Source organism: Falco peregrinus, chromosome 5 (genome assembly GCF_023634155.1).
Source record: "Falco peregrinus isolate bFalPer1 chromosome 5, bFalPer1.pri, whole genome shotgun sequence".
Taxonomy (NCBI): domain Eukaryota; kingdom Metazoa; phylum Chordata; class Aves; order Falconiformes; family Falconidae; genus Falco; species Falco peregrinus.
The window spans coordinates 13,202,140-13,212,715 of NC_073725.1; the positions used below are offsets into that span (position 1 = coordinate 13,202,140).

Here is a 10,576-nt window from a genome sequence, read left to right on the forward strand (position 1 = left end):
GTTTAAGAAAATAGGAAATGAGTCTTCACCAAGCCGGTCTGGTTTTGTTCGGGTTGCGCATTAGCAGTCTATTTCCCTTGCACTTCGTGAAGCGCTCTGTCAGCTTTCCCCAGGCACCCGCACCATGGTTGCACTTCCTAGGCTACAGCAGATTTCTCAGTAGATGAAGCTGAATGGAAACAAGCTAAAGGCATGTGTTTCTTCACCTTTGCTCTGAGCAGCTTCATCGGTAGAGAATCACACCAGAGAAGTGAGGCTTGGTCGCTCCACTTGTCAATGAAATATGTTGAGTGGTCTTTACAGACAAAAGGAAAGCATTGTGAACATTTATAAAAGCCCAGGCAACCAAGATCAGCCAGTATCTCCATCAGGAACAATGTAACGCTCCCTTTTTCATTCCAGTTGAGATGTTAAAATCGCAAGTCTAACACCTACTTAAGAAAGGTCAAGTGAGTGGCCAAAATCAATCATCTTTCCAACCAAGAACAATGCATCTGCCACTTGATAAGCGTAGCAGAGTGCAGCCCCTTCCTGGACCACAGGGACTTGCTCCTTCTGTAGTCATCTGTGATGAGTAGGGTTATTAAGGAGGGGCCTTTAACTGGGGAGGAAAGCTGTATTTTGAGAGACACCTGGATATCTGGTATCACCAGTACTAAAAAGCCCTTGACGCTTTTTAGGAGCCATAGATGCAACCCTCTCCTAAATGACAAGTGGAGCTGGGAAGGAGAGATTATACTAATGCTCATCTTTATAGAAAAGGACTGGTTGCAGAAATTTTATAAAATAGTGGACGAGCTAGTGAAAGAGGTCATGAGTTGATCGCAGTTGTTTGCCACAAAGGCAAAGTGAAGTCCAAACTGGTAATACATATGTGGTACTTTAGAAAAGCCCAGTTAGCAAAGCAGAAAAGAATCCTGAGCCAGATCATATGGTAGAAAAAATTTACATAGTAGAAAATGCGTAAAATTAGGAACAGTGTGAGAACATTTCTCAGCATATTCAAAAGACATGGTCTCACATTTGAAAAAAATTAAAGAAGGGTAGGGTAAAGAACTGCTTAGGGAAACAGAAAAACAACAGGAAGATCTGTGGTCAGCAAACCTGAGGATAATGAGAGTTTTTCTCAAGAGCAAAAAGAAATCTAACTTAGTACCTGTCTGTTGCTGGATATGAAAGAAAGGTACTGCACACCCTAATGCAGAGGCAGAAGCGGTCAGCAAATATTTCTGCCCTGCGTTTGGGAAGAGTCAGATGGTTGACATGTAATAGAAGGTGATGAAGGCCCCTAAAAGCAAAAGTCATTGGTGCTTACAGCAGGCCTGGAGCAGCGTCAGGTGGCCCAGCGATTCCGTGTTTGGGACAGGGCTGCTCCTGCAGGCACTGCGCTCTGTGGCAGCAGGAACGCGCGATGCTGCTGGTTAGGCCCTGGAGGGGTGCCTGGGCGCTCGCTTCATGCACAGCCAGCACAGGCCCACAGCTGCTCTCATAGCAGCAAGCCTGAGCGGGGGCGGGGGCTGCAGCTCAAGGTACTGGAGTAGAGCTCTAAGATACACCGTGAATTTTGTCACCTCTGGGTTGACATAGAGAGTAAAACAACAGCAGATTTGGACCTAGGTGTCCTGCATTCGACTTTGGAGATTTCCTCCCTATGTAAAACCCAGCGCTCAGTGTGCCCCCAGTGCGGGGCACCCCGCCGACTGGAGGGACCGTGCATCTGCGCTCGCATGTCACTGGGATGGGCACAGCTGGCCCCAGCGGGGTTGGAGCTAAGAGTCTAAGGCAGGAAATGAATGCCTGATAGCACACCCACAGGACATTTAATGAAGGTGGATTTAATTCCCTTCATCTGAACCCCTTCAGCGTTTCACATTGCGCTATCTAAAATGCAGTGATGCATCAGCTTCGGCAGGGCTGTGACAGTTTGCAGCAGCTGAGGATCTGCTTTGAACTCCACAGAAGTTGTTCGTACTGTAATGGCTATTCCATATTCATTTCCTTCCTCTGCAGTCGTGTTTTTGTAATGAACTCATTATTCATCGTGATAAAATTCTGGAATGGTTTTACATATTACAATTTTTTTCCCCTTAATGAGATTTGTTGCACTATTGATTTCAAGTTAATGTTTAATATTTAATTTAATTTACTGCTTGTAATTTCAATGCCAGCAGAAAACTAATGTTATTTGTATACAGACAATAACGTTCTGCTATTAACATTGACATCAGTCAACATCACCAATTAGGTAAATTATGCAATTAATGCAGTGTTGTGAACTGTTATTTTTTTAAATAAGAAGTTTAAGATAAATCCTACTTAATGGGCTCTTAGTGTCATAAAGCAAAGCACACAATTTCCTGGCAAATACCTCATGTTTATAAAATGCATTACAGAGATGCAGCTGTTTTTTCCTCCTCTAAACATGTGCATCGGTACTGAAATGAAGGTTAAATAGTTACATCTGTGAGTGACGCGTTCAGGTGTGTGACTGTGTCCCATACTTGCCCATAGATTTAGTTAGCCTGCAAGGAATTCATAAAGAGCTAAGGCAGGGCCTGATATTGCTGGCAGTCAGAATTTTGTTTGAAAAACCCAAACAGAATTCAGGCAGTCAGAGGCACGGATTGAGTGGGAAGTCACACAGAAGAATTCTGATCATCTTGATTGAAAAAAACCCTACTTGATTCTATAACACTAGTCCAATGTGTCATTTTTCTTGTTATAAAGTGTCAGAACGTAAGCTCAGAAATGATAGTACCAACTAAAGGGCATAAAATGTTGTAGTAGGGTGTCTTAAAAAAAAAAAAAAAAAAAAAAAAAGCATGCCCCCCGTGACCATAGCAGCAGAGCCCATAAAGCACCCGCAGGACACAGGTGAATAACCCCTGAACTTCAGAGGGCACTAAGGCAACCCACACGTGGGCTCTGGCGCTGACTGGCCGCTCTCTGTGCTCTCTGCAGGGCATCCAGATGGTGTGTGAAACTCTCATTGAGTGCTGGGACCACGACCCCGAGGCGCGGCTCACAGCACAGTGCGTTGCGGAGCGCTTCAGCGAGCTCAAGCACCATGACAAGCTCTCGGGAAGAAGCTGTTCAGAGGAGAAGATCCCTGAAGATGGCTCCGTGACCACTGCCAAGTAGCATGTGCCCAAGAGCTCCAGAACAGAGGGAAGTCGCTCCTAGACGCGTTCACCTTGCAAAGGAAGGAGTCTCGATCGGTGCCTTGACTTGCTTCCTGGAGGACTGAGGCTGTCACTACTCCCTTTAGGCTCCAGCTCTGAACGGGGAGATGTATTCGTGGGAATTAAAAGCTGGGGAGTAAGTGTCATACCCTAGCATTGGCTGCTGGCATCATGTCACAGGAGGAGCTATGTATGTTAGCACTTCCTCAGGAAATGAGATTTGAAAATAGCCAATAACATTATGCACTTTATTAATGCCTGTATATAACTATGAAATTGCTATTATAAATATATATATACATATATATATATTAAAAAAAAATGTGTGTGTATGTATATATATATCTCTATATATCTATACACAGCCATGCTCGGAAAAAAAAAAAAAAAAAAGAAAAAGAGTTAAAATTTTTTCAAAAGTGCTTCCAGGAGATCACTCGCCCTTAGGGAAGGAGCCTGGGGATACTGGCATAGCAGGACACCAGCAACTGTGCCCTAAGCGATCTGCCAAAGCTGGGAGTATGAGGTGGTAAGAAGACGGCTTTCAAAGCATGTGCTGTAAGCACCTGGCTGTGGCCCTGCGGTTCACGGCTGCAGGAGCAGTCTCACAGCAGACAGGCCAATTTGGCTTTGCAGTTGTACCTATATGGTCCTGTCCGCAGCACATTTTGGAAGGTTCAGGGATGCCTTTGCCCTCTCACCTTCACCCCTGTGTCCTTACAATGTCCCAGAACAGCAGCGCAAAGAACTTTGGTCCCTCCACATGTGTGCTTTGATACAGAGGTTATTAATGTTATATGTTTATTGCTTTGAATTCATGCTGCTTGCAAGCAGGTTGCAAAATAGCAGCAGGATGAGTTTCTCCTCCTCCCACCCCCAAACCATACAAAACAGGGCCAGCAATAATCCAAGCAGATGTTTTATATTTGCTGTGCATTCTCAGTGCAGGCAGTACTATTTTTTTCCCTTCCTTTTACCTTGATTGTGTTGCTATAAGAACAAACTCTTTCTTTTTTTTTTTTTTCCCCCCGTACAGCATGTCAAATTGCTTGACAGACCACAGTCTGACTCTGTTCCATGCTTTCTAGAGAAAAGTTCCTTGCAAACGGACCTCGGAGGTGAGGGAAAACACTGTAGCATTAGGTTAATGGTATATTCTGCCCTCAGCAAGTCACCAATTAACAGAAAATAAGCCCAAACCCCAAGAAAGGAGATTTATTCCAAAAGGAGCCCTCAGACATTGCTTACATTCTTTCAGAAGTTCTCCAAATGTTTAATAAGATAGTTCACATCACATTGGGTCTATATAAATGGCAGCGATGTGTTCAGTAAGTGCTAACAATTTTGTCTTCAGGAGTTTTGAGGCAATTTTTCCACTTTTTTCTTCCCCACGGCATGGAAGCAGGCCTTGGAAATTAGAAATTCAGCCGGCACAAGCCAGCCCTGTACGGATGTATCTGGTGCAATTTATTAAACACCTTTGACAGATGAACATCGCTATTTCTCCAGAAGATGTTGCCATGTAAGTCAATAGGAATCACGCTTCCTCAAATAGGACTTAAGATTTAAGATGACAAATATTTTATTTGAAATGGGTTTGTATCTGCCTTTTTTTTCTTTCATTTTAACCAAACTACTCAGAAATATTTAAACAACGCGGGGCGAAAACCTCGGCGACTACCGCGGCACTCGGCGAATGCGGTGTGCGGGGGGCGCTGGGCCTGGCGGCGGGGCCTGCTGCCCTCTAGCGGCGCTGCTGCCCTCCAGCGGTGCTGCTGCCACCTCGGCAGCCCGCGGCGGGGGGCAGGGACCGCCCGCCCCTTCCTCCTCTTCCATCCACGCTGAACGGCAAGGAATGGCGTCCGGTAGTTCCTGACAATACTGACACTTTTACGTTTGGGGTTTTTTTACTACTACATGTAAAGGAATGTTCTTATTCTTTTAAGGAATATTTCACCTGTACATCATGTATGAAATAGGAATGTGAACAATATATACTCTTGTATATCAAGTTTGAAGCACTTAACTTGCTTTGTAACTGTTTTGGGGGTTTTTTTCGTCTGTTTTGTTTTGTATAAAGCAAATGTTTATTGGAGCAAATAAAATAACACCAACTTGCATTTGTCTTTTATCTCTAGAGCATCCAGAATAGGGAGACCGCTCTTTCTAAAACAAACCCTATCCTAAAAGGATTCAGGACCATTCCTTGCCACCAGAGGCCTGAATGTCATGCTGGGGGTGTCCAATGGTCTTTGCATGCGTCCTGTTTTGCTAATGACTCTTCTGGTCTCTACCCAGCGCTTCAGCAGAACAGCACGAGCAGACACCCAAACATGCTGGCGCATTAGCCCCTGCAGTGTAAAACCGTCACTAGTCTCAGGGGTGGGGAGAGAGAAGAGGGTTCACAGCTGATGTTCTCCAGCTTTTAGGCTGCTCAATTCTCAGTACAGATGAGGCACTGGGTTTAGTGGTGCATTTGGCAGTGCTAGGTTAATGGTTGGCTCATTGGTCTTAAAGGTCTTTTCCAAACTAAATGATTCTATGATAAGGCTGTAGTTAAACTTCAGTTGTTTCAGTGCTGGTATTAAAGTGAGCCAGAAGACAGCCCGCTAAATCTGTGTCACTGAGAACTGTATGATTAATTGTTTATGTGGTGCTTGTGTTCTGCATGTCTTCCGTGGGAGCCCAAGCAAAGAGTGAGGTACCTTCCTCTTCCCCCACTCAAATTGCCTCAAGTGGGACTTAGGATGAATCTAAGCCTTTACACAGGATGCAGCCCTCCAGTGCCTGCTGTAGGCATCTGAAACTCTCCAGGTATCACCATTATTATTTTTTTTTCAGGGACCGTATTTTGGTGCCAAAACCTCCACCAGAGCTCATGCTTGGCTGCACTGAATACCTCCTTTTGAACCTTTACGTGGGGATTCCCCAAACAGGCACCCAGAAGTCTTCATTCTTGAGGTGAGCAGAACTGCAGAATAAGTAAGGCTAGCAGGGGTCTCTGCTGCAGGCACTGTGCTTGCTGGTCACCTGGCCCAGGGTCCTGTTCAAAACAGGCAGCTTGGATCAGGTTGCTCAAGACCTTGTTGAATTTTGCGTATGTTCAAAGCTAATGATCTCACAGCCTCTCCGGGCACCTGGTGCTCCAAACAAAGCAGCACAGGCGGCCAATGTCAGCTGTGGTGCAAAGAACAGTGGCCACATTTAGTCTAAACTTGGAGAAACAGGGGCTTTGTGAAGGAGACGCTGCCTAGGTGCCCCCGCCAGCAGACAGCTGCAGGTGACCATGTCCTTCATCAAGCCAGCTCCCCTCTGCCCCACGCTACCAGACTATAAATCCAACCGCACAGGGAGGATGCTGCAGCCAGGTGAAACCAGCTGCCTGGGGCCACCCCAGAGGGGCCTGCAGGGAGCCTTGCTGCAGGGCTGCTGGGGGTGCAGTCAGGACAGGACCCCGCCAGCTGCAAGGCAACGTGCCCGCACCAGCCTTGCTGTAGTCGCTCTAACGCGGAGGGATGGTAGGATACTCCCTCCCCAGCAAGCACTACTGACACAGCCTTCCCTTCCCTCCTGTTTCTTCAGTGAAGACCAGGTACAAAACAGCTCTCAGCTTCCCTGCAGACGTCCAAAGCCGCACTGTCCACACTTCTGTGGTTTCCAGCAGCGCCCTGCTGTGCCCAAGGCAAGCCTAGCGTCACTGTGGTCGGCCTCAGCTGGTGTGCTGATGGCAGTGGCCACCCCTCACCAGTCCCCACCGCTGGCCACGTACTTGCAAAGATCTTCAAGCCCCAACATCCTGTCTATACCGGCTCAAAGCCCAAGTCCTTTTGGCATAACAAGGCAAGCAAGTGTTGCAAAACCAAATACGAAACGGCTTAAGAAAACGTAGCAGGCAAATGCCAGACCTTTCAGTCTCGATATACAAAATATCCTTGAAATAAAGTACACCGTATCCTTCTAATAATTTTTTTCAATTAAGACTTTCGCCCACCTTTCTCATCCTAAATATGGTATTCAACATCCTGCTGTAAGCAGCTCTTAATTAGCATCCCAATCAGCATTTTATCACCAGGGTACACAGCAAGGAGGCTCCAGCTGTGCAATGCAGAAGGCAATCCTTGGGTTTACTACTGAACTATGCAATGGTCTAAACTGGATGGCAAAGTTTCCCTGCACAGCCTGCCCATGTTACCAGTTCATGTAATTCCCAGCACAATCGAGATTTCACTCCCTTCTAGGGTATTTGCAACTGCTACTGGAATAGACAGGAACGATAAAAGAAGAAAAAAAATCATGACCTGGCTCCTGGGGGTTGGAGGGGAGAAAGGAATTAAGACATCATTGCTCTGAACGCTCCTGGAAACAAACTGGGCCACATGTAGAGCACCTGCAATATTGTCCTCTTGTCAAGCCAGCTGTGCTGGGACCCAAGGGCTTCCTTTGCTTCCAGAGAAACCTTGATTAATTTATTTCCCGATCCTTAGCTCTTTCTCTCCCTCCTGCTTTCTTTTTTTTTTTTTTTCTTTTTTTTGGCATTATGTTTTTAATAAAATGCTGCCTATGGCAATTTTTCCCTCCAGCCACAAAGAAGATGGAGTGAATTCTGTTCCAGACTGTCTGCTGCTCGTTCCTGAATGCAGTTTGGCTGCGTTCATGCTGCTTATTACTTGGCAAATATTCATGCAAGTCAGTGCGCACCATATGCACGTTCAGAGGCTCTTGCTGGGGGTGTGTGTGTGCCAAAAATCCCAGTCTCCTCCTCTATCAGTACAAGTAATGCACCTCACTGCAGGATTTTGGTGCTTGGTTGTTTTTTTGATTGGGCACCTGTGTGCTAGTGGATTACATTTCCCAGCATGACCCCCAAGACCCATTTGGCCTGAGCCCATGGTGTCCCAGCTTGGCTGTCCAGACCACACTTCCTCACCATGCCTAGACCTGTTTGCAGCTTTCACCTATTTTTGACCTCCAGCAGCTGAAAGGCCTTGCTCGTGGGCAGAAAGCTGAGGAGAAAGTCAGTGGTTTGTTGAAATACGGCCAAATTGTGAGGCTTCTGGGAGGACCAAGCCCAGGAAATAGATCTAAAACTCTTGACCGATGAACACTTTGAGCACCATCTAATCACTTCATGAAGAGACAAAGGCAAAAGGCAGCTCATAAATTATCTGCTGTGAATTAGTTGCTCAGTTATAATGGTGATAAACTAATCCCTTCAGACAGCTGCATTTACGTAACTAAATTCTTAAAAAATAAAATGGTTACCTGATCAAGTCCGCGTGAGTGAACTCCCACTGCTGAGATGTCTGGTTCATAAATGTGCTGCCATGAGAAGGCAGGTAGAGCAAAGATCCCTGGCATTTCTTCCCAGGCTAGCAGGCTCATGTGTGTCACCCAAGGGACCACTCACAGCTGAAAGCACTGAAAACACCTCTTGCTCCTCTGCTGCAGCAAGGAAGAACAACAAAAAGCAATTCAGTTTGCTTTCTTTTTTTCACCCTTCCACGGCTTCAAGCCCCAGCTACCAAAATCTCCTCCCCACCACTCCTCTCCTCCTCCCAGGCACCCTCAGGTGCCTGAACGGGGGCTGTGCAATGCTCTTCCTCCTACCTCCAGTTTGGGGTCAAGGCACTGGTCTTTCTCTCATGAAGGCAACTTACCGCGTTTGTGTTTCAGACCAGGACCCGCATCAGCTATTTGGGTTCAAGCGTTGAGCTGAGCACTGCATGACCTCCCACAGGGCACCTCACCATTGGTTCTGCTCAGGCTAGAGCCATGCCCTTCTTCCTGCCTACCGCTCCTGCCCCAGCCCCCTCCTCTCCCCTACAGGGACCATCCTGACTGCTAGGGTCTGCCCACCTCCAGAAATGGCACCTGAGTAAACCCACCGCACACACCTGTTGAATACACCGCCACTTTGCGTATTTAGGGTGGGAGTGATGCAGAGGAAGCGAAGCCTGAAAGAAACGCACATCGTACGTGTTTCTAACCAGCTTGCACAGAGATGGCGGTCAGGTCTCTGGCCAGGCTTGGCGGCTTTCTGCTTCGGTTTGAGTGGCTGCCCGAGGCCTCTGTGTTTGCTGAAGGACAGGATGACCACATCACCACTGGCTTGTCATTCACACGAGCAACTTGCATCACCCCTCCGACTCCACCCTTGACTCTCACCCTCCCACCCCCCAAGCCAGGAATGAAAACACCCCTACAACATTTACAGCCCTGCTGCAACAGGGTTTTTTGCATCATGCAGCTCAGTCACCTGCCAGTGTAACGTAAAAACCTTTGAGATGTCCTGGTTTTTGCGGTGTGCCTCAGCCTCTGGCTGGCTGCATGTGGGGTTTAGGCGAGTACATTATTTTGGATAAGTGAGAGCAATGTGGGATGCGGGATGTGTTATCGGAGCTGTACAGTGAGCTGCAGAAGGGGAGCTCGTCACACACACACCCCCCCCAGCTCACCCCGACAAAGGCCAAGCCCAATACTTTCCAGCTGGTACAAAGAGCTCCAGAAACAGACTTTCTTCTGTTAGAACTACGCCTGAGTCTTCACGTTTCAGCCTTGCGGGAATCCATTTAAGGTTAGAAAATGTTTTGCAGAAGGTATTGATTTAATGTAATTCCTGATTTCCTTTGAAAGTGAAAATTGTCTTTCTAGTTCTCAAACAGAAGACAATATAAACTTCCCCTGAGATAACATCTGCCTGTCTGTGGCTGCAAACGTTTAGCTCCTAAAGGCGGGCCTTTACCTGTTGACTTCCTCAAACACGTATGCGAATGCTGAGAGGATCTCTGCGCTCACCCAGCAAGGCTGCCTGTGCTACGACTACTCAGTAAAATAAGATTATAAAAATATTGATATTAAATTGGGAATATATCATTTGGCAATGTATATGAAATGCCTTCCAAGACTCAGAAGTGACAAGGGCTGTTGCTTCAGAGATTGAGATAAAAATACAAGGCCTACTCTGGGCTCTTTCAGTGCATCATTGCAACAATTGTTTGAGAATCATTTAAAGCAAAACACTACTTTTTGAAAGAGCAAAGCCTTTTATACAGGATATATGCATGCCTGGAACGACAAAAACATCTCTGATCCAACGAAACTGAACTAAAGGTTGTCAGAGAAAGGATCCAGTAGAAGAAAACACAAAACCCATCTGCTCACACCACCAAGACAAACAACTACGCGGTGCCGCCAGCAAGGAGAATTATAACTTGCAGCACATGGGTTAACAGACAACATATTACATTCAGGAGCAGCCCATCCATAAAAGAAGCACTTAGCAAGTGAAAGATGGTAACTGCTGATGATACCTGCATCCAGCCTTATTTCTGGAAAGGTGAGGTTTCCTCCTTTGGCAAATTAAAGCCAGGGTACGGATTCTCTTCAAGAGATAC

At 46.5% G+C, this 10,576-nt stretch overlaps 1 protein-coding gene across 2 annotated transcripts in view; it reads left to right on the forward strand.

Annotated features, from left to right (window-relative positions):
- Positions 1-5,302, forward strand: part of TGFBR2 (transforming growth factor beta receptor 2) — a 130,344-nt gene extending 125,042 nt beyond the window's left edge. For both annotated transcript variants that reach the window (XM_055804626.1, XM_055804625.1), the window contains exon 7: positions 2,962-5,302. In XM_055804626.1, the coding sequence (XP_055660601.1) occupies positions 2,962-3,141 (180 nt within the window). In that variant the 3' untranslated portion in view covers positions 3,142-5,302. The remainder of the gene's footprint in view (positions 1-2,961) is intronic.
- The last annotated feature ends 5,274 nt before the right edge of the window (positions 5,303-10,576 follow it).